Raw genomic sequence first — 23,281 nt, 5'->3', positions numbered from 1 at the left:
TTGGGTTGTTTTGAGTGTAGAAAAGTAAAAACATTTTTTATTTTAATTTTATCTATTCCTCTGTGAACATATTTTTGATTACCTTCCCGATTCCAGGCCGAAGTAAAAAAGATGAAGATGGAACTGGAGAACTTTGACCCGACATTCTTTGAGGAGATTGAGGATCTGAAGTTTAATTACAATCTGGAGGTGAAGAAGAACATTGTTCTGGAGGAGCAACTGAAGAAAGTGTGTGAACAGTTTGGTGTAGGAGCTGCAGATATCCCTGATGTGTCCATCAGCTAACACGGGATGGATATTGTGCCTTTTAAACCATTAAATGTCTTAAATATATAGTATTTATATGGTTTTAATGTGAATGTTGTCTAGAAGATGAAGTTGAATGTCATTGTGTTTCTCCTCCTGGGGCAGTTTTGTTTTGTTCAGACAATGTAGCAGGGATTTTACATACTTGTCAAATAGTTTTTTACATTTATATACAGTGCCTTCAGAAAATATTCATACCCCTTATTACACATTTTGTTGTGTTACAGCCTGAATTTAAAATGGATTTTTTTTATGTTGATCCATCTACACACAATTCACCATAATGACACAGTGAAAACATGTTTTTAGAAATGTTTACAAATGTATTGAAAATGAAGTACATAAATATCTAATTTGCATATGTATTCACACCCCTGAGTCAATCAATCAATACATACAGCTGTGAGCATTTCTGCGTACGTCTCTAAGAGCTTTGCACACCTGGATTGTACAATATTTGCACATTATTGTTTTTACAATTCTTCAAACTCTGTCAAGTTGGTTGTTGATCATTGCTAGACATTTTCAAGTCTTGCCATAGATTTTCAAGCTGATTTAAATCAAAAATGTAACTAGGCCACTCAGGAACATTCAATAACTTGGTAAGCAACTCCAATGTAAATTTAGCCTTGTGTTTTAGATTATTGTCCTGCTGAAAGGTGAATTTGTCTCCCAGTGTGTTGGAAAGCAGACTGAACCAGGGTTTCCTCTATGATTCTGCATGTGCTTAGCTCTATTCTGTTTATTTTTATCCTAAGAAACTCCCTAGTCCTTGCCAATGACAAGCATACCCATAACATGATACAGCCACCACCATGCTTGAAAATATAAAGAGCGGTACTCAGTGATGTGTTGGATTTGCCCTAAACATAAAAAGCTTTGTATTCAGGACATAAAGTTCATTTCTTTGCCACATTTTTTTGCAGTTTTACTTTAGTGCCTTATTGCAAACAGGATGCATGTTTTGGAATATTTTTATTCTGTACAGGCTTTCGTCTTTTCACTCTGTCATTTGGGTTAGTATTGTGGAGTAACTACAATGTTGTTGATCCATCCTCAATTTTCTCCTATCACAACTGTTTTAAAGTCATGGTGAAATCCCTGAGCAGGTTTCCTTCCTCTCTGGCAACTTAGTTAGGAAGGGTCCCTGTATCTTTGTAGTGACTGGGTGTATTGATACACCATCCAAAGTGTAATTAATAACTTCACCATGCTCAAAGGGATATTCAACGTCTGCTTTTTTTATTTTTTACGAGGCATTGGAAAACCTCCGTTATTTGCAGTTGAATCTGTGTTTGAAATTCACTGCTCAATGTCATTGCTAGGGGGTGCTAGAAAGTTGGCTGTCAGAAGTATTACAACTTAAACTTGCTTTTATTACATCTGTTTGCATATTTCAAGACATGACATATGGGGGTATAGTGAGATACCCAATGTGCTGGACAATTATTTTCTCATCACTTATTTAGATATTTTTTTATATATTAAAAACTTGGAAGTAAATCAATCCGCCATCATTGACACGATGGACAAATCTAATTATTTATTATTGAAATAGCATGGGTGACTGAGAAGAACAAATTGGTGCAATTTAGGACCAGGTGGCAAGTGACGATGCAGGCACTGGGAATGGGGGTGTGAGCATGCATGTCTGGGCAGAAGAGATGTGGTTACTGTTTGTATGTGTATATGTTTGTTTTGTTTTGAAGGAGAGAAAAGGGACAAATAAAATATTTACAAATTAAATTAACTTCTCAACTAAGGGACATTACAGATAATTATACCTTTGGGGTACAGAGATGAGGTAGTAAATCAAAAATCATGTTATAAAAACATCTATTCAACTTATGTAACTTAAGAAAATGTTGAATACTTGACATTTCAGCTTTTCATTTTTAATTAATTTGAATTTTTTTTAAATCTAAAAACATAATTCCACTTTGACATTATGAGGTGTTGTGTAGGCCAGTGACACAATCTCAATTTAATAAATTTTAAATTCAGGCTGCAACATAACAAAATGTGTAAAAAGTTAAGGGGTGTGAATACTTTCTGAAGGCACAGTATGTTGGCTAGATTGTGTTTGATACGTTTTCTATTGCGTTACTTCTATCAATAAAGCAGATTTAATGTGCATATGTGTACATCAGTGACTACAATGGCCGAATTGTGCTTTTAATTTAAGGGCAAAAACAATTTGGAATAGCTTTTGAAATAGATATTTGGTAAAAAGATATGTACATGATACTTATGCTACACATATTCAATATATTTACAGGCTTTTTATTTGGCAGGTTCGTTCATATTGGAAGACAGGTTAAACCAGATTGAACGCTGCACTCACCATTGTTTCAACCATACTAATGGAAATACAGCATGGAAGCTTACAGTCCTGGACCCAGGCCCCTAAATATGGGCCGTCAGGCTCTCTTGTGGTGACGACGTCTCAACAAAAAAAAAAGTGAAGGTCTGTCCCAAGAGTTAGAAAATGTGTGATAGTAGTACAGCAATGGTAGCTTTCTGTGTTCCATAAGAGACATTCTTAGAGTGTTCAGGACCATCACAGGATTCACGCATTAACCCCACAGAATTTTTCCCCAAACCTTGGCCGCCAAAACTAAAAATTATCTTATTGGATAAATGTTGCATTACCATACCTGTATGAAATAATTATATTATGCCCAATAATATCTTGAAATGTTCTTAGTGATGTAGAATACACAACCAAATTAGTCAGGTGTGCCAGACATATAACAATGTTAAATTACTGACATAATTGTGGTTAGAATATGCCCAAGAAGCTGTTATGATCAGTAATTGCTATATTTAATCTTCAAACATGGAAAATGGATATGTACATGTGAATAGACATGGATGTGAGCTGATGACAATGACATTAACGGTTTTCATTAACAGAGGACTGGAAACGGTTTGCATACATTACAATGTAAAATTCCATAGGAATGCCAATATGTTTTAACCTAATATCTGGATGATGAGAGCAGCAAACCATTACACATAGTTAGTCTAAATCAAGATGTATTCTAATATAATTATATTCCATACAGGTATGGTAATGCAAAATGTATCCGATAACACCCAATTGTGTTGTTTGGCGGCCATATTGGAAAAAGGCTTCAGTGGGGTTAATGCTGTAGTGGCCCTGTATCTACAAATATTTTTTAAACCCTGTTCTAGCCGAGCGTATGAAATGTGGTGTTCCTATTACCAAAGTTACAATCCAAAAGCGTAGCTGCCCCATTACATGTAATTTAATGGTTAAGCTTAAAACGTTCTAATGTCAATGGCACAATATGGGCGATTTATTTTTATTTATTTTTTTACAATAGTTGTAGCTAGCGCATTCAAAGTAGGTTATTTATATATAATTTGAAATGTAATTTCATGACCTGTCATGACCTGTTAAACAAAGTTTAAAATGTATCCGGATTTCCTTTTTAAAGCAATTTATACAGGTCCATCTAATATGTACCGTTGACCTGAACATTGCGAGAATGTATCTGATGGATAGCTGTGAATCTAAGCTTTCTAATGCTATATAATTACAGGGTATACGTGAGCAATAATTTGTTGTATACTGAGATTGTCTGTCATAGGGTAAAATCCCTATGGGAAAAATGAATGGGATGGAGGGATGAATGAAATTGATTGGGATGGAGGGATGAATGAAATTGATAACACAGAAAGCTGCCATTGCTGCACTGCTATCACACATTTCCAACTCTAAGGACATAGACCTTCACATAATCACTGAGACATTATTACCCCAAGTGAGCCCGACCGATCCCACTGACTCATGGATTATTACAAACAGGAATGTTTCTTAAGACTCCGGGCGGCTCCTGGTGGATTTAGGGATAAAGGTCTTCTGACCTAAATAGGACTTCCTGGTTAAATAAAGGTTAAGGGTCAAACTGGATGTCCTGCAGTCTGCTGAAACGATGTCCGTTTAACTGAGATAGAGATGTAAACAAGTCCTTGCTGGTGATGTGATACTCTCGTATGGTCCCGTCGACGTGGACGACCACAGGCCGAGCGTTCAGGATGGTGTCGCCGTCCGGCCATCTCAGCCCCAGGTGATGACGATGGAGCTACAGCCAAACAAACAAACACTGGTTTTACCACTTAAATGTCAAAGCTCCTGACCTGGAGGAAACAAAATAACACACTTTTCATAATTTCATTATGATGTGATGAAAGAAAATCTGAAGACATACCACAGTCCAAGTCTCAATTTAATTGCATAATAGGAGCCTCTGGTGGGTTCTTGAGTGCTTACCTTGACCAGGGTCCCGTCATTACAGTGCCAGACGATGCCCTCAACACGGCCCTCCTGGCTGTCCTGGAACCAGGAACACAACTGCTGGAAGTCCACCGGGGGAGGGTTCCTGATGTGTACACTCCCATGGGCAACCAGGACGTGGACAGGCTGCTTTTTACTTCCCAACCCTGTCAGAAACGACACAATATGTAGATGATTTGCTAAAAGGCCAGTTCAGAAGTGCATGTGTACATGTACAGTGGCGGACTTGGACTGTATGTCACATTTACCATATGGGTTCCCATTGACGTTGGTTCCAATAAGCTCCAGGGTTTGCTCCAGGAGATCAGCCAGTGGTACCATGGTGATCTCTAGCAGGTCTTCATTCTCAGCACTGGGCCTCAGAACCAGCGCTACACCAGCATCATAGTCCACAACAGATGAGTGCCAACAGTACTGCTTGTTGTCTTTCTCCACTGGAACCCAACCTGAACATACATTGAGAAAGTACAATCAGTATTTTAGTTCCCATATAAAGGACATACTGTTTGTAAATAGAAAATAGTGAAAAGCGAGTGAGTGACAGGCCTTTTAGTCCAGGACTAGGGTTAATCAGTGTCCGGGAAACCAGCTCGAGGAGTGTGTCCATATATAGTGTGTCCCACCTGGGATGTGTCCGTGGTCATCTGGTACAGGCTGTCCATTGTGGTGCTGAACTCTGTGTGCCGGGACCCAAGACTCTGGAACCGTCTTAAAGTCTTCTTTCACATTCCAGGTGAAACCTTTGCAACTTTTGTGGGAATAATGATGCTTCTTGAACCTCTTGTCTGCCTGCTTGGTGGGCTTCCGATCTAGTCGAGCCCAGAGGTATGATTGCCCTGGAAAAGAAAGAAACCATTTACAGTGTAGACATTTCATTGACGGAACTTCATTTTTTCCATAACGAGGGCATAAAGGCCCAGGTGTGTGGACTGCAATGTTAATTTATGCAGTGTTCATTTATGCAGTTCAACACTCACCTTTATAAATTGAAACATAGCAGCAGGTGCCATCCAGCTTTTCTGTGGCAAGTGCACAGTCAATATTCGATTCCAGTGCTATAGGGTTCACATGTTTGGTGGCTACAACCTGAAATTGCTGTTAGAAAAAAGATAGCGAAAAGGGACATATCATTACACACGAGATCATTAAGGTGAAGATTTCCTGCATAGTAAGTGCAACTGACTGTCTTTTATAAGCAGCTACCGGTAAATCAAAGTTGCTAGAAATATATATATATCAATCATAACCTAAAAACTATGGTCATATTTTGTTGTATTGTGCCATATCAATTGAAATGTGTTTGTTGTCACCGGTAAATCAAAGTTGCTAGAAATATATATATATCAATCATAACCTAAAAACTATGGTCATATTTTGTTGTATTGTGCCATATCAATTGAAATGTGTTTGTTGTCATAGAATATACATAAAGATATGTGCATCTTATGGTGTTCTCACATATATTCCTCTAACTCTGGGGTAAAAAAAAAAAAAGCTAAATAACTGTTCTCTTTTTATTCACACTTCCCTTGCCTTTGAATGAGGACTCAACTCTTTTGCCAGTTCATTTCACCTATTTTGTGATTTGACTTCTCCTTGCCATCACATTGCTATGTTTAGAAAGTTACCAAGATCTTTTTCTAACATTCCACTCTGGGTTTTTACTTTGTGCAAGACAAGCCATTCTATCAGAATGTGTTTTCAGACAGCTAGATATACTAACTTACATTTTGGAGGCTAATAGATTGCATTTAGTAAAAAGATGAGAATAATTGTAATCAGAAGATAATATTAACATGTAAATATAATAGGTAACAGAATAAATAGCAGTTTATTCTGTAACACCGTTTCCCCTGCCATAACCCCTCATATTGGTGCTACAAAAGAGAGAAGATGGTGAAATCACCCTTACAGTGGACACATTTCAAGAGCTCAACTGGGCCGTGTTCAACGGGACAAGGTTGAGATAGAAATGTATGATGTAGTTAGAGCAAACATCTCTTTGGTATATATAATATTAAATCACGTCAGCTTTAGTCATGGCATTTCTATCTGCAACGTTCCACGTTTTCGTACTGAACATGGCTCTGGTTTTCATTCAATGGGGTAACATCAGACTGCATCACTAACCAATAAACTGCTGCTGTGTTGACGTATTAGCTCGTTAGCATTAGCTTAGTATCCACCTAACTATGGTGCAGAGTAAGAATAATAACAAAACGTAGCTATTAGGAAAACAAATACAAAATTAATCTACAAAACCATTCATGTATACAGTAGTATTTAGGATATATTCTAACTGTTAATTTGAGTTATTTTACCTGGCGTACGCTAACTAGTTAGCAACGCACGTTAGCGATCTAACGTTAGCTGCTAACTGCAGTAACTCATACTCACTTGACATTCGCGTTTTCTGGATTGTTCCTCTTTCACCTCAGTCAAAAACACACAAGATATCTTTTGTTGCACAGAACCGAAACGTCGCATTATGGCAGACTGATAGTTCCGTAACGACTTTAATACGGAATAATTAAGATCAAAGAGAGAAGTTATTTTCTGCCTCGAACTCGTTCATTCCCGGGTATAGTAACCACTAGATATTAGTGGGCATGCGCAAAGCGAAAATCGTCAGTACGAACACCGGGTTGTATTTATTATGGATCCCCATTAGCTGCTGCTACTCTTCCTGCGGTCCAGTAAAATTAAGGCAGTTTATACCATTTAAAAAAAAATTACAATACATTTACAAGGTCTCTTCTCCACCGGTACCACATATCTGTAGTACAAAATCCACGTGTACATGTGTGTATGTTATCGTGTGCGTATGCATGTGTCTGTGCCTATGTTGTGTTGCTGCTTCACAGTCCCCGCTGTTCCATAAGGTGTATTTGTATCTGTTTTTTTAAATCTAATTTTACTGCTTGCATCAGTTACTTGATGTGGAATAGAGTTCCATCTAGTCATGGCTCTATGTAGTACTGTGTGCCTCCCATAGTCTGTTCTGGACTTGGGGACTGTGAAGAGACCTCTTGTTTTGTGGGGTATGCATGGGTGTCTGAGCTGTGTGCCAGTAGTTCAAACAGACAGCTACAACTCGGTGCATTCAACATGTCAATATCTCTCATAAATACAAGTAGGGATGAAGTCAATCTCTCCTCCACTTTGAGCCAGGGGAGATTGACATCCATTTTATTAATATTAGCTCTCTGTGTACATCCAAGGGCCAGCCATGCTGCCCTGATCTGAGCCAATTGCGATTTTCATTAGTCCCTTTTTGTGGCACCTGACCACATGACTGAACAATAGTCCAGGTGTGACAAAACTAGGGCCTGTAGGACCTGCCTTGATGATAGTGTTGTTAAGAAGGTAAAGTAACACTTTATTATGGACAGACTTCTCCCCATCTTAGCTACTGTTGTATTAATATGTTTTGACCGTGACAGTTTACAATCCAGGGTTACTTCAAGCAGTTTGGTCACTTTAACTTGCTCAATTTCCACATGATTTATTACAATATGTAGTTGAGGTTTATGGTTTAGTGAATGCTTTTAGTTTTAGAAATATTTAGGTCTAACTTATTCCTTGCCACGCACTCTGAAACTAACTGCAGCTCTTAGTTAAGTGTTGCAGTCATTTCAGTCGCTGTTGTAGCTGACATGTATAGTGTTGAGTCATCCTCATACATAGACACACTGGCTTTACTCATTAAAGAAGCCTCTCCTGCCAGTAGATGGCAGTGAAACGCAACCCTTACAAAAAACGATTGCCCTTTTGAAACTGCAGTAAAAGTGCAGAATCTGCATTCAACTGTGGTATTTTGGACGCAGTAATTGTAGAATAACTGCAGTGTACTTACTTGCAAAATTACTGCAGTATTTTCAGCATACTGCAGTTACAGTATACTGCACTCTAACTGTAGTTATACTGCACTCTGACTGCAATATTCTTTTGTAAGGGAACAGTCTCCACCAACCCAAAACGTATTCTCTAGGCCAGTGGTTCCCAACCTTTTTAGGTTACTGTACCCAGAGGCATCATGCCCATAGGGGGCACAGGGAGACATGCCCCCTTAGATTTGTCCTGTAACAATAATAATTTACAATTATAATTTTTTGGTTTTGTTTCTCTGTAATACTACTAGTCACCTTGCAATTTTATGAAAGCCCATTTAGGTTCCCAATCTCCCAACCTCATAACTAATGTTAGCTACCAAGAAGCCATTTCAAGCTATCAATTAAGTTAGATTCACTAGCTTGTCTAACTATCTTCGCTGGCATGCCTGGCATGCTGGCATGCCTGATGGCAAGGTTGGTAGACTTTAGAAAAGCATGCAATAACTAAACATACTGAATAAGACTCATATTCCTTTCTGTTACCCAGAATTTAGCAGAGAACCATATGTAGTTTCTTTTAAAAAAGAACCACCAGTCAGGAGGATACAGAAAGCTCAAGATGTATGCTTAGATATGCAGAAAAATGTTTAAAAAATATATATATAGAATTAAGCATAATCAGCGCAGGAGCTCACCGGCACCTCAAATGTTCTACTGCTTGAGCTCCTGTTCCTCTTATAGAATATTAGCTCAAAAGTACCTGCAACCAAAATTGGGGCGGCAGGTAGCCTAGTAGTTAGAGTGTTGGGCCAGTAACCAAAAGGTTGCTAGATGAAATCCCTGAGCTTACAAGGTAAAAATCTGTCATTCTGCCCCTGAACAAGGCCCACTGTTCCTAGGATGTCATTGTAAATAAGAATTTGTTCTTAACTGACTTGCCTAGTTAAATAAAGGTACATAAATAATGAGTACCAGAACCTATTTCAGTCCAAGTCAAGCACTGAGCATAATGATTATGGCTGTAGATTGCAGGAAAAAGTTGTTTCAGGTGTTTGACAAATCTAAACTTATCTAACTAGGTCCATGCGAACCAACTCCAGCCACCCTCACGTACTTTGTGCCCCCTCAGATTTTTGGGGTGCATGATGCCCCTGACTGTACCACCAGCTGCATTTTCTTGACTGTACCACCAGCCCTGAGTTCCTCGGAAGTACCCCCTCATGTGCATTGTACCAGTAAGCCTATGGTCTCGAGTCCTCTCAAGAACACACTGTGGATAGGCCAAGTACCCCCAGGGGTCCTAGTACCCTTGGTTGGGAACTACTGGGGATAGGCCAAGTACCCCCAGGGGTCCTAGTACCCTTGGTTGGGAACTACTGGGGATAGGCCAAGTACCCCCAGGGGTCCTAGTACCCTTGGTTGGGAACTACTGGGGATAGGCTAAGTACCCCCAGGAGTCCTGGTTGGAAACCACTGCACTAGACCCTACCCAATAAATCAACATTTTAATAGCATTCATTTTTTGCTGCAACTCATAAAACAAAATGTGACTTAAAACTGTAAAAAAAATACAAGTTGGACAGACAAATCAAATGAATCAATAAAAAAACTGAAATAAATAGATGACAGTGAATCTAGGCAAAGGAAAATATTTTTGTTTGATTGTTTACAATCATTTATAAAACAAAAAAGACATTGAATTATCAGAAACATTGTTGTTTTCAACATTATCTGAAAACTATTATTTGTACAGTTCCTAATACTTATTTCTGCTGTTCCTGTTAGTCAACAATATATTTTGCTAATGTCTTTTTCAGCACTGTAAATCCCCCTCAACATGGCTGTATATTGCTACTAAGGGCCATTTGTTGTGGTCTCTGGATTACTGACGATGATGTCACTGGTGGACTTCCTGTCTCCATTCTCCTCTCCTCCTTCTCTCTGTTGTGGGTCCTGCAGATCCATCTCACTGTCTGTGTGTCTCCACATCTCAGTCTCTATGTCATCCTTCAAGTTGTGCTGTCCTCTGCGCCAGAATTGGATTGGGAAAACACCCCTGGTCCTTTGAAGTAAATTTAAAGGAAACATGGAGAGAAGAAGAGCAAATGGTAACATGTTACGCCAACAGTTATAGTGCATTTTTACCACAGACACGTCAAAGGGGGTATAAAGCTGAAGCATCCGTTTAGTATATTTTCCCACCACCAAATTTGGTAGTGAGAAAAAAGTCCAGTCACGGATGGAACTAGGTGAAACTGAGCCGACATTCTGCCAGTTTTCTCATCGATGAAACATCTGATCTCAATACATTTTTCTTTTCCCAAAACTAAACTCTGTTACGAACACAATGCACTACGTTTTATAGACTTGACGCTTTGCCAAAGTTTTTTTAAATTGCGTTGTTTAGAAGGAGTGCAAGGTCGAAATGAGTTTGTGCACATGCGCACTTCACAGAGGAGAGGTTCCCTAACGGAAATATGCAAATACACGCTACAACGCGCCATTAGGATCTTGTGCTTGGCTTTGCCCACCTCTTTGCTTGTTCTGCCTACTATGCTTCATTTCCTTCCACTGTAAACGACACAGATGAACTATTTTGGGTTAGTTATAAATATCTTCACGTATAATCATGTATAAAATCCTAATAATCAACGTATAGTATAATATGTATAACATGCTTATGATCAAAGTAAGTACACAGCAATATAAACATAAGACCCACGTTTTGTAGTAACACACTGCTACTGCCGCAGCCAGCAAGAGTAGAATGATGAGGAGCGCCGTAGATATTGCTGAAAGGATAAAGGTGTGTCAAATATATTATAACAATCTAAAATGGAATCTGATCATAAATGTAATTGACAATACAAAAAAAGCAATTTGAGGATGACCACCTACCTCTGACAGGGCTCTCGATGTGGTTGGTGGAGGTGTTTTGAGAAGGAGAGGAAACGAGGGAGGAAGAGGTGAAAGACAAAAACGAGATGAGAGGTGCAGATGAGGGAGAGAAAGAGCTGGGGGGAGAGCGAGAGGATGTGGGAAGTAAGTGAGAGAGGGAAGTGGGACAAGGGAGGGACGAGGGGGATGGGGAGGGAGGAGGAGAGGTGGAGATGAAGCTGGTTGTTGACTGGACCAGGTAAGTGGTCGTTGTTGTGGTAGCGGGGGCCAATCTTGAGACTTGTGTTGTTGATTTAGGTGCTGGAACTTTAGGTGTTGTCTTGACCCTGTTTTTCACAGTTTTGGTAGTAGTTGGTGCTGATGTTGAGACTGTTGTAGTGGTCATAGTTTTTGTTGTGGTCTGGACTTTAGGTGTTGTGATATCCAAAGGATTCTCTAAATCTGCATGGGGTGAGCGAAGGCATCAACAAGTACATTTTCTAAAGTAAAGCACATTCAAACTATTTTTCAAAAGCATTTTTCATTGCTACATGTTTATGATCAATGCTTTGCTTTAGTTAATTTAACATGCATGATAATTAAATATATACAAGTTATATATATATACAAGTTACCTGTTAAATTGAAACAAAACACATGAAAGGGTTTGTTTATCGGTGCTCTCCATGGTATTAACCCAATGTTATTCCTGCCACATTTCATGCTCTGCACAATGCGAGGGATAACTGCAATCTGTTCATCTATCCAGCCATATCTGTTTGAAAGACCACACATGAGATATTATTTTGTAGCGGATATTTAACCCTGCTCTGAGATGTTTTATTTGTGCTGTGCTTTTTACAAATGTATTGGTCAAATGTATAATGTCTCTAGGAGATGTACGGTACAGATCTCCAACTTTAACACTACAGGAATTGTTACTTCTTGGAATTTATATAAATAAATGTTTTACTATTTTGGTTAAACATGTAGAACTATCGACGTAATTTAACAAGTCTATTACCTCCATCATCCTGTATATGCACACATACACAATTTGCAGTCCCTTAAAAGGGGACGTGCCCAGTGGGACATTTCTGCCACCACCCCACCCTACAGTGTTCAGCATACCCACACGTCTCCAGTCCATGTTGCTGAGCAGTATGGACCTGTTCCCTGGTCGCTATGGTGATGTTCAGGAACAGGCACATGGCTCTAGCCTGAGAGGCGTTCAGGGCATATTGATTCCCGTAAGACACCATGGACACTCCAGAGATTCTGCCAACCTCAGGGAAAACTGCACAAATCAAATCCATCAGACGGAATGTATTGCAATAAGAGTAGACTACACACAATAGTAGTGAAAACTGCAAAAAAAACATTATTACTATTATTTAAATAGATCTATGTGTAATGCATTATAAGACTTGTCATAAGTTGTTGACTTTGAATAACTTGTTATGTCTTACTATCATCTAAAAATGATCCTAAATAACTTAATATGTTTCATCCATTAAAGAAATTCCACATAGAAATATATGACATATTATAAACACATTAATAAGACATGGGTGCTCATGCATGCTGATAACAAGTAATAAAGCATTATTTCTGATTGCTTCAGGGAAGTGTAATCAAAATGGTTATAAATAAGTATTGCCCGGGCCCATAACAATGCAACGAAACTCTAAACATTTGCAGCATCCCTTCTTTCATATTGATAATTTTTTTTTTTAATCCCATCAAACCAAAAAGGTGCCTTACCTTTAATGAGATTGAATTCAAAAGTCAGTGCATACACAGCCATGGTGAACAGAAGGCAAGAAAAGAGCCAGACCCTTGCCATGGTTTGTCTGGTAACATTTAATATCAGACTCTTAATGGTGCACTATAGTGAAGATGCTACCAGAATAAAGAGAGTGAGCGGGACAACTTTCACCAAACATAATGTCCACTTCCAGGGGTGACGACAGAGGCTTAGTCCAAAATGCCCCACCCCCCTACATGTATGGGCCCTGGTCAAAAGTAGTGCTCTTTAAAGGGAATAGGGTTCCATTTGGGACATAGTCAGAGAGGACACTGGGAAAGAGGAAACAGGAAGAGGGGCCAAATCTGTTTGGAGCCCCCGAATCAAGGGCCACTGGGGGCCACACATACCTTTAAAAACCAAATGGGGGCAGCTCTGGAGCACAGCCTGTTCTGGATTCACCTCTCACACATATATGTTTTTATTATTACATAATAACTTATGAATTGTGAAATAACATATTCTTTTTATAGAATATATGATATAGCTATATTCTGGGTTCAGGAGGGCGAATGTGAGCATTTGACCCAGGATGAATTCATCATGAGATGTGATGAAATGTCATAACAAACAGCCAATGCATTGTCTACAAATGCACATAATATCATATTTAGCGGTTGATTTAGAACACAGTATCTGCCAGACAGGAAAACAACAATCAAGGACCCATTCCTCATTTCGACAGGACCGGTTTTCAACCACTTGTGTTTTTGTTTCACCAGCACTTAGTTCTAGCAGAGTTATGGTTGGTGTGACAGGCCAATCTATAAGTGGAGGAGGAGGCTCTTCTTCACAACATAGCACTGATTCTCAAGGGGTTTTCCCTCTGCTGCTCTTTGACCTGGTGATTGGACGCTCTTCCCATCTCTTTAGATCAACATGGAACTGTAGGCTACCTGCCAGACACTCACATCAAAGAATACAGGCTACAACGTGTTCACATAACCCAGTGAGGGTTAGTGGGTGCAACCAATTGATTTTTAAAGAGAGGCTTGGCTGAGGAAGACGTGGCTTCGTTGTCGGGTTACTGCTTGAGATCGGAAACTATGTTTTAAGAATGGGACACATTAACGAGTGATGTTCGGAATCAGATTTTTTTTTCTTCACACATAACATGAAAGAATTGCCAATTCCCCTTCCCATAATGACATCAAGAGAGTCATTAAGAAGAGTGGAGAAAAGCCATTGTTGAATGAAAACAACTCATCAAACTACTAAACGATGCCACACTGTTCCTCCATCTTCCTGATAAACAACATAAACACACACAGAGGAAGTTTTTTTTTTTTAAATCCAGTATTTTCTCTGCGTCACAGATTTTATGGTCTCATCTTCTGATCTGTAGATTTCCACAGCAAAACACCACATTTGATTGGTCCCATAGGAAACACAGGAAGCGGGTCGTAATGCAGGCGATATTAGAATTGAGTCTTGGGATATAATGCACGGTTCATAAACTGAGGATTGGAGGGGGGGGGGGGGGGTGATCCTATCCTTTAAAACAGTTGCCACACTGATACAGTTTTGTGTTGAAATCTACAGTGGATCGGTTTATAGCAGTGGTTCCCAACCTTTTTCAATTACTGTACCACCAACTGCATTTTGGCCTGGAGTACCCCTCTGGCTTTGTACCTGACTTGCATATCTTAGACCACCTTTTGCAAAACTTTAAATACGAATGTCATCAGTGAATACAAAATTCACTGTTAAGTGTTTTGTTCACAGAATAGTAAGACATTATTTTCATCAGAAGAGAAATTTGTGCACTTATGTTAACTGTTTTCGGCAGTCAGTAAATACTACTGCACACAATTATAAATCATCCCATCAGTGTCATACCATGTACAATATAGGAAATATCTAGGCAATGGGACTGTCTAATGTTTATTATTTGTTACAATATCGTGGACATGCATAGATGCAGAGAATGAAGTTGGGTTAGTTCTAAGTAACTTTGGGTTAGTCGGAAGTCATCTCCAACATTGTGACCTTCCATCACAGAGCTTTGGTGTGGATTGAGGCCAATAAATTCATATCAGTTGTGTTCCTCCACTGTATTCATCTTTCCTTATTTCTATTGTGGATTGTGTTTCTGTGCACCAATGGTCTAGAAAACTATGAGCAAACCAGCCTATGTATTGAATACATCGATTTGGATTGGGATGATACCGATTAATGAATCCAGCACACAATGTGCTTATTTTTTATTAAAATAATTATCAGGAATAATATTTGTTTTGATGTGTATGAAATCTTTTGGTAAAATATGCATGAAAGGAGAGTAATTCTGCACCTTTGAATATTAATACTTCCAATTTTGATCATAATGATTTAGTGACTGCAAAAGAAAATGTATCTATCTACATGGGAATTTTAAAAGACAGACTAACTTTCTGTTTTGTCTGCTTGGACTCGATATATTAGTATGATTTCGTTGATCTTTTTTGCAGGCAGTCGTGTTCTTTTGATGAATGTATTTGCAATTTTCACATTCTAATATAGTTTTGATTCATATATTTATCTTTTGAAAATGCATTTACTGTTTTGAAAATTGACATTGTTCCAAAAAAATGCTTGTACGGAGTGATAAAAAAATGTCAATTGTACGTCATCAGAATATCTCAGTGTTAAAGACCTTGTCAAGTACATCCTGCCTGTTCAAGGTTACTGTAGAATACGGCCCTACACAGGTCTTGTGTCAAGGCCATTCTTCCTGGATACCACGCCAACCCCTAAACAATACATCAAAAGCGCTTCATTCATAGAATAATACAGGAATTTCCCTTATTAAAATTTTTATAGATAGTTTTATTTTATTTTTATTTTATTTATACAGGGACCTGGTCCAATAGCAGCAGGGGGAACACGTTTCAGACAAAACAACTTACATACACTAACACAACATTAAACAAAACTATAAACACACATACACTACAAAAATTACATATTACGTTAAAAACACAAAAGTCTTGACTAAAAACAGCTGTCCTAAAGACAATTACACTCTTCTATCATATATACATCGATCAAGTGTTTAAACTCCACCAACAAAACTAGATCATCAAATTTTTAAATGTTCAGGAGAGAATTCCAGGACCACGGGGATAAGTAACTAAAACTATTTCTACCATGACCTGTTCTAATTTTTGGTACTGTTAGAAGCAAATGAGAATGGGACCGTCATTTATATTTATTTACCGACCTGACTGAAAAAGAACAGATAAAATGGCATTTTACCCAATATGGCCTTATAAATCAGTGTATACCATTGTTTAAGCCTACGCAATGTCAATGACGACCAACTGATTTTTGCAGTTCGTTCCAGTCATTGGCAGCAGAGAACTGGAAGGAAAGGCAGCCAAAGTAGGTATTGGCTTTGGGGGTGACTAGTGAGATATACCTGCTGGAGCGTAAGCTACGGGTGGGTGCTGCTATGGTGACCAGTGAGCTGAGATAAGGCAGGGCTTTACCTAGTAGAGACTTGTAGATGACCTGGAGCCAGTGGGTTTGGTGACGAGTATGAAGCGAGGGCCAGCCAACGAGAGCATACAGGTCGCAGTGGTGGGTAGTATATGGGGCTTTGGTGACAAAACGGATGGCACTGTGATAGACTGCATCCAATTTGTTGAGTAGAGTGTTGGAGGCTATTTTGTAAATTACATCGCCGAAGTCGAGGATCGGTAGGATGGTCAGTTTTACGAGGGTATGTTTGGGTGAAGGATGCTTTGTTGCGAAATAGGAAGCCGATTATAGATTTAATTTTAGATTGGAGATCTGGAAGGAGAGTTTACAGTCTAACCAGACACCTAGGTATTTGTAGTTGTCCACATATTCTAAGTCAGAACCGTCCAGAGTAGTGATGCTAATCGGGCGGGCAGCGACCGGTTGAAGAGCATGCATTTAGTTTTACTTGCATTTAAGAGCAATTGGAGGCCACGGAAGGAGAGTTGCATGGCATTGAAGCTCGTTGGAGGTTAGTTAACACAGTGTCCAAAGAAGGGCCAGCAGTATACAGAATGGTGTCGTCTGTGTAGAGGTGGATCAGAGACTCACCAGCAGCGAGAGCGACATCATTGATGTATACAGAGAAGAGAGTCGGCCCGAGAATTGAACCTTGTGGCACCCCCATAGACTGCCAGATGTCCGGACAACAGACCCTCCGATTTGACACACTGAACTCTATCAGAGAAGTAGTTGGTGAACCAGGCGAGGCAGTCTTTTGAGAAACCAAGGCTGTTTAGTCTGCAGATAAGAATGTGGTGATTGACAGAGTCGAAAGCCTTGGCAAGGTCGATGAATACGGCTGCACAGTAATGTCTCTTATCGATGGCGGTTATGATATCGTTTAGGACCTTGAGCGTGGCTGAGGTACACCCATGACCAGCTCTAAAACCAAATTGCATAGCGGAGAAGGTACGGTGGGATTCGAAATGGTCGGTAATCTGTTTGTTAACTTGGCTTTCGAAGACCTTAGAAAAGGCAGGGTAGGATAGATATAGGTCTGTGGCAGTTTGGGTGTAGAGTACCTCCCCCTTTGAAGAGGGGGATGATCGCGGCAGCTTTCCAATCTTTGGGAATCTCAGACGATACGAGAGGTTGAACAGGCTAGTAATAGGGGTTGCAACAATTTTGGCAGATCATTTTAGAAAGAAATGGTCCAGATTGTCTAGCCCAGATGATTTGTAGGGGTCCAGATTTTGCATCTCTTTTAGAACATCTGCTATCTGGATGTGGGTGAAGGAAAAATGGTGGAGACTTGGGCGAGTTGCTGTGGGGGGTGCCGGGCAGTTGAGCGGGGTAGGGGTAAGCCATGTGGAAAGCATGGCCAGCGGTAGAAAAATGCTTATTGAAATTCTCAATTATGGTGGATTTATTGGTGGTGACAGTGTTCCCTAGCCTTAGTGCAGTGGGCAGCTGGGAGGAGGTGCTCTTATTCTCCATGGACTTTACAGTGTCCCAGAACTTTTTTGAGTTTGTGCTCCAGGATGCAAATTTATGTTTGCAAATGCTAGCCTTAGCTTTACTAACTGCCTGTGTATGTTGGTTCCTAACTTCCCTGAAAAGTTGCATATCACGGGGGCTATTCGATGCTAATGCAGTATGCCACAGGATGTTTTTGTGCTGGTCAAGGGCAGAGAGGTCTGGAGTGAACCAATGGCTATATCTGTTCCTGTTTTTTTTTTTTATTAACGTTGCATGCTTATTTAAGATGGTGAAGAAGGCACTTTTAAAGAATTACCAGGCATCCTCTACTGACGGGATGAGGTCAATATCATTCCAGGATACCCCGGCCAGGTCGATTAGAAAGGCCTTCTCGCTGAAGTGCTTTAGGGAGCATTTAACAGTGATGAGGGGTGGTCGTTTGACCGCAGACCCATTATGGATGCAGGCAATGAGGCAGTGATCGCTGAGATCTTGGTTGAAAACAGCAGAGGTGTATTTGGAGGGCGAGTTGGTTAGGATGAAATCTATGAGGGTGCCCGTGTTTACGGATTTGGGGATGTACCTGGTAGGTTCATTGATAATTTGTGTGAGATTGAGGGCATCAAGCTTAGATTGTAGGATGGCCGGGGTGTTAAACATGTCCCAGTTTAGGTCACTTAGCAGCACGAGCTCTGAAGATAGATGGGGGGCAATCAATTCACATATGGTATCCAGGGCACAGCTGGGGGCAGAGGGTGGTCTATAGCAAGCAGCAACGGTGAGTGACTTGTTTCTGGAAAGGTGGATTTTTTAAATTAGAAGCTCGAATTGTTGGGGTACAGACCTGGATAGTAAGACAGAACTCTGCAGGCTGCAGTAGATTGCAACACCGCCCCCTTTGGCAGTTCTATCGTTGCGGGAAATGTTATAGTTAGGGATGGAAATTTCAGGGCTTTTGGTGGTCTTCCTAAGCCAGGATTCAGACACGGCTAAGACATCCGGGTTGGCAGTGTGTGCTAAAGCAGTGAATAAAGCAAACTTAGGGAGGAGGCTTCTAATATTAACATGCATGAAACCAAGGCTTTTACGGTTACAGAAATCAACAAATGAGAGCACCTGGGGAATAGGAGTGGAGCTAGGCACTGCAGGTCCTGGATTAACCTCTACATCACCAGAGGAACAAATAATGTTATCATGATGCCACTTTGATTGAAAGACGTTGTCATGGATGTTGTGTCTGTTCATTCTTTGTAGTGATTCACGTGGAACCAAAGCAGGGTAGTGGGATTTGTTCTACTGTGTGTAAATAATACATCCAAAGGGGAGAAGGGTTAGTTTCCTGTCCACTTCTGGGGTAAAATGGATCACTGGAGCTCAGTGTTTGTAAAGGATACGACGAGAGCCTATCAGAAAGTGTAGTAGAGGCTAATTGGCCACACTTCCAAAGTCAGGAGTGACCACCAGTCTTTTCCAGCAGTGTCGGTGAAGAGTGTAGAAACAAGGGTGGGATATTATGTCACTCTATAAAAAACATATCCAGGCGATCTGGTAAATAGTGTGATAATTGTTTGTCAGTAAAGTCAAAAGTCCCCTGTTCTCACTTTCCTGATATTCATAAATCTAAAGAGAAGTTATATGATAATCTGATCCTCCATAGTGATTCCTTCATAGAGGGTGATATCAACCACCTCTAAGTAGTCTCTAAGTAGCAGTGTAATTAGTCAAGCTAGCAGGCCCCCAACCCCAGCACTTCTGCCACACACTCTGTTAAGGTTTCCAAGCACAACCGGTAGAGTACGGTTTCTCTCCAGTCCCTCGTGCTGAACTATCACATTACCCAATGAATATTTCATCCATTCCACCAGTGATAGGATCCTTCACCTCCCAGAGACCAGTGGAGTAAACACAACACTAGACAAGGACTTCATTCCTGAAGTAAGGAGAGTATCTCTTGGTGGGATTTGGCAGTTGGTGAGTTCCATCCATACTCAAAGCCTAGTATACCAAACTTGTAAGGTTGAATCGGACCACATCTCTGGATCTGGATTCAACATGTCTCTGAGAGCCACATCTCACAGCAACCTGCAGTCCCTCTCTTCACCAAAGCCTCTGGCGCTGGACAACGGGATATACAAGTCTTTCTCCCTGAGCAGCAGCAATATGAATGGGAAAGGGGGAGGTGGCGGGAGGATAGTGTTTGGGAAGGAGCAGGTGGAGGAGGTGAAGGGGTTCTCTAGGCCATGCAGGAGGCCTGTGCGGGCCGTCAGACCGGTTAGTGCCCAAAGCGTTAACGTCAGCGGATCCTTCCTACAGATCAACCATCTGCAAGGAGAGCTGGTGAGGAAGAGAAAGGTGAGGTCTAGGAGGGAAAGGGGGATACCTCGTCAGCTCTAAAACTGAATGCATTCAACCGAAATGTGACTTCCGCATTTAACCCAACCCCTTATCGGCGCCCGGGAGCAGTTGTTGTTGGGGGTTAACTGCCTTGCTCAAGTGCAGAACGGCAGATTTTTCCACCTTCCGTCTCAGAAATTCAAACCAGCGACCTTTTGGTTACTGGCCCAATGCTCTTAACCGCTAGGCTACCTGACGGCAGTGTGTGCATGCATGTGCATGTGCGCACGTGTTGATTGTATGAAACCCAGAAATGTAGAAGTGAAAATGTGTCTGTCTTGTTTCCATGTTTATGTAAACCTCAGGAATGTGAAGACCTGAAGAAGGAAAATAAGTATCTATCCAATGAGATCCATATGGAGCGGATTATGATGCGGACAGAGAATGAACTCACCATGAGGAACCTGAGAAACCTTAACCAGGAGCTCCAGGCCCAGGTCAAAGAGGTACTGTCCCTCTTCCTCTCCCTCTCTCCAACACAGCAGAAAAGACAGGCACTATTTAACGGCGATGCAGTAGAAAACACGAGCTAATTCAACACATTGAGCAGTACTCCCAGTTCTCATAGGTCATTTGCCAGTGCCACTATAGCTTTTCAACTCCACTTGAAAATCATCCTTCTTAAACTGGTCTAATCCTGCATCGTCAAATTACAGCTGAAAACAGTAACATTCCTCCTCTGTGTGTAAAACCCATTCGCTCTGGCCTCCGCAGCTGAAGCACAAGGTGTATCTGGCCCAGCAGAGGGCGACGTTGTGCACCCGAGTGGCGGATGAGGCGACCGATGCGCGGGGCGAGGCAGAGAAGCACAGGGCCCTTGCAGAGGCCCGGGCCCACAGCCTCAGGCAGGACAGAGAACTGACAGAGGCAGACAGGAGCCAACTGAGCGAGGACCTGCTGAAGCTAAAAAAACAGGTATCTAAACACATGCACGAACACAGACACACACACGTCAGATGATAATGCTTATAGTATCAATTCTCTCAGTTTGCAACTAATTACAGTCCTATAGTAGTGCAACAAGTAATAGTACACACTAACCGTTGGCTCAGTCAGGTTTGCCCTATGTAGAATACAAGAGACCCAGTAGCTTGTGATGATGTCTATGCTGTCTCCAACAGCACCAAGACGCTCAGCTTCTTCTGGCACAAACGGAGAAGAACTATTTTGAGACAAGGCTGAAGCTAGACAGGATATCAGGAGAGAAACAGGCTCTGCTGGAAGAGAACAGATGTCTGGAGGGGGACAGGGATGCTCTGAGGCACAAACTCAGACAAGTGATGGATGAGAACACAAAAGTCAACGAAAAGTAAGGCTACAGAAAATGTGGCATCATGTAGTTCTTATGTTATATATTCTATGTATACGCAGTATAATGCATTCTGTAGGAGAATGACAACTCAATAAGACTGACACGTCCTGCTGAGGCTGTCCTAATATGGACACCATAACCGTACATGCCACGCCAGGCTTTAAGGCTCTCCTATAAAGTCGTCGGATAGACCACACAGTTGGTGAATTAGACTATCCACTGTGATGTCTTCTCTGTCTGCAGGGAGGTGAGTTCGAGGCGCAGGGCGTTGGTAGCGGAGGAGCAGAGTGAGAAGGCCAGCCAGGCGAAGCAGGAAGCTAACCAAGAGAGGCGGCTGGTGGAGAAGGAGAGGCAGGAGCGCACGGCCGAGTGTTTCAACTGGAGGGAGAAACATCAGGCTCTGGCAGACATCTTCAAAGCCCAGGAGGACCTCAAGTCTCAGAGGCAGAGCAAAGCAGTGAGTCAGACTCAGACCCCTTCTGCAGCACCAAATGTATCAGCAATAATCCTACTTTTGTCTTTCAGTGGGCTATAGTCTAATGATTATCTGGGATGTCAATCAGGTCCCATCACAATAACTGAGGTAGTTGAGATGTGATCAGACAGTAGCGCCATCTAGCTGTTGACCAGCTAGCTATTGGTTATTGTCAGGCCTAGGATAAATTCTTACTCACTAGTTGTTAATTTGATTTATGTTGACTGTTCTCTCCCCAGTGTCAAGCTACTATCAAAAGCTTTTTCCTCTGCGTGACGGAAAGTGACCAGAGGGTGAAGATTCTGAAGAATCAAGATGGCACTCCCAGGAACTTCACAGTGAGAGTTTAACCATCATTGCACAGAACATCACTATAGGTCAAGTGAGGATGTTGGTGAAAACTGAAGGCTATTCTATACTCCTCCTTGCCCTGCTGCAATCATCTTCACTCTCTCTCTCAGGAAGGGGATCCAATCTTCATCTCCACACCAGAGCCTGGGGCTGAGGATGCTGACAGGAGCTCATCCAGGTAACCAAGGACAGGATGCCTTGACCATTTTTATTTTTGTAGAATCCCAGTGGTTGTTTTTTTCCAACCCTTGAATAGGTTGTTCCAAGTCAGGTTGAGCTTACATGAAATACAGTCAGAGGTACAGTACTAAACATGTTCACACTTGAGTGACTGCTTCCTTTTCCCAGGAGCATGTTCAGAGTATCTGCCCCGCGAGTGGGGAAGGACCTGGGTCCATCTCACTTTGGTGATCTGTCTCCCGGCATGGGAGGGGAGCACGAGGCCGGGCATCCACGGAGAAGCAGGAAAACGGTGGAATATTTCTGGATCCCAACAGATGAGGAATGACGGCATTACGCACATTGTTCACTGACGAGTTACAACCCACTTCGGAATAGCCCGTTTTGTTTGTTGATGCTTTTCTATTTACCAAGGGGAAAAGGGAATGTGTCATTTAAATGTGAAGAGTAGTCAACTTTCATGCTGCAAAAGATGAAACTACAATTAAATCATGATCAG

The 23,281-nt window shown here is 41.1% G+C and overlaps 4 protein-coding genes across 5 annotated transcripts in view; 2 read left to right on the top strand and 2 right to left on the bottom strand.

The window, feature by feature from the left end:
• cep290 (centrosomal protein 290) overlaps positions 1–2,440 on the top strand; it is a 57,071-nt gene extending 54,631 nt beyond the window's left edge. Inside the window, exon 53 of the mRNA XM_071416066.1 lies at positions 97–2,440. Coding sequence (XP_071272167.1) covers positions 97–285 — 189 coding nt within the window. The 3' untranslated portion in view covers positions 286–2,440. The remainder of the gene's footprint in view (positions 1–96) is intronic.
• A 128-nt stretch (positions 2,441–2,568) lies between these two features.
• On the bottom strand, positions 2,569–7,252 carry rlig1 (RNA 5'-phosphate and 3'-OH ligase 1). 2 transcript variants are annotated; one of them, XM_071416067.1, is made up of 6 exons: positions 7,028–7,252; positions 5,608–5,725; positions 5,254–5,466; positions 4,879–5,076; positions 4,607–4,776; positions 2,569–4,418 (listed from the first exon to the last, which is right to left on the bottom strand). In XM_071416067.1, exons 1-6 carry the CDS (start codon positions 7,115–7,117, stop codon positions 4,230–4,232), a joined length of 978 nt encoding a protein of 325 aa, XP_071272168.1. In that variant the 5' UTR covers positions 7,118–7,252; the 3' UTR covers positions 2,569–4,229. The 2 variants fall into 2 exon arrangements, with proteins under 2 accessions (XP_071272168.1, XP_071272169.1); XM_071416068.1 differs by having other exon boundaries at positions 4,338–4,473; positions 7,028–7,251.
• A 2,844-nt stretch (positions 7,253–10,096) lies between these two features.
• On the bottom strand, positions 10,097–13,293 carry lyve1b (lymphatic vessel endothelial hyaluronic receptor 1b). The gene is made up of 6 exons (XM_071416065.1): positions 13,105–13,293; positions 12,472–12,637; positions 11,976–12,115; positions 11,362–11,802; positions 11,186–11,255; positions 10,097–10,525 (listed from the first exon to the last, which is right to left on the bottom strand). The coding sequence occupies exons 1-6, from the start codon at positions 13,184–13,186 to the stop codon at positions 10,318–10,320; spliced, it is 1,107 nt and encodes a 368-aa protein (XP_071272166.1). The 5' UTR covers positions 13,187–13,293; the 3' UTR covers positions 10,097–10,317.
• A 7,474-nt stretch (positions 13,294–20,767) lies between these two features.
• On the top strand, positions 20,768–23,228 carry LOC139584346 (tropomyosin). Its single transcript, XM_071416064.1, has 7 exons — positions 20,768–20,910; positions 21,179–21,379; positions 21,586–21,773; positions 22,020–22,233; positions 22,491–22,589; positions 22,713–22,780; positions 22,951–23,228. Exons 1-7 carry the CDS (start codon positions 20,821–20,823, stop codon positions 23,108–23,110), a joined length of 1,020 nt encoding a protein of 339 aa, XP_071272165.1. The 5' UTR covers positions 20,768–20,820; the 3' UTR covers positions 23,111–23,228.
• The last annotated feature ends 53 nt before the right edge of the window (positions 23,229–23,281 follow it).

This window comes from Salvelinus alpinus, chromosome 9, assembly GCF_045679555.1.
Source record: "Salvelinus alpinus chromosome 9, SLU_Salpinus.1, whole genome shotgun sequence".
Classification (NCBI taxonomy): Eukaryota; Metazoa; Chordata; class Actinopteri; order Salmoniformes; family Salmonidae; genus Salvelinus; species Salvelinus alpinus.
The sequence above is the reverse complement of the archived record's forward strand: the minus strand, read 5'-3'. Positions and strand labels throughout refer to the sequence as shown.

Bases quoted from the DNA above. Each gene is read 5' to 3' on its own strand.
- rlig1 (XM_071416067.1), bottom strand. From the start codon at position 7,117: ATGCGACGTTTCGGTTCTGTGCAACAAAAGATATCTTGTGTGTTTTTG. The intron at 5,726-7,027 runs GTGAGTATGAGT...TTTTTCTAACAG, and splicing joins CCAGAAAACGCGAATGTCAA to CAATTTCAGGTTGTAGCCAC. The intron at 4,777-4,878 runs GTAAATGTGACA...CGTTTCTGACAG, and splicing joins CGTCAATGGGAACCCATATG to GGTTGGGAAGTAAAAAGCAG.
- lyve1b (XM_071416065.1), bottom strand. From the start codon at position 13,186: ATGGCAAGGGTCTGGCTCTTTTCTTGCCTTCTGTTCACCATGGCTGTG. The intron at 11,256-11,361 runs GTAGGTGGTCAT...TTATCCTTTCAG, and splicing joins CATCGAGAGCCCTGTCAGAG to CAATATCTACGGCGCTCCTC. The intron at 10,526-11,185 runs GTGGGTCTTATG...TTTACTTCAAAG, and splicing joins GCAGTGTGTTACTACAAAAC to GACCAGGGGTGTTTTCCCAA.
- LOC139584346 (XM_071416064.1), top strand. From the start codon at position 20,821: ATGGAGCGGATTATGATGCGGACAGAGAATGAACTCACCATGAGGAAC. The intron at 21,380-21,585 runs GTATCTAAACAC...TGTCTCCAACAG, and splicing joins TGCTGAAGCTAAAAAAACAG to CACCAAGACGCTCAGCTTCT. The intron at 21,774-22,019 runs GTAAGGCTACAG...CTCTGTCTGCAG, and splicing joins AACACAAAAGTCAACGAAAA to GGAGGTGAGTTCGAGGCGCA.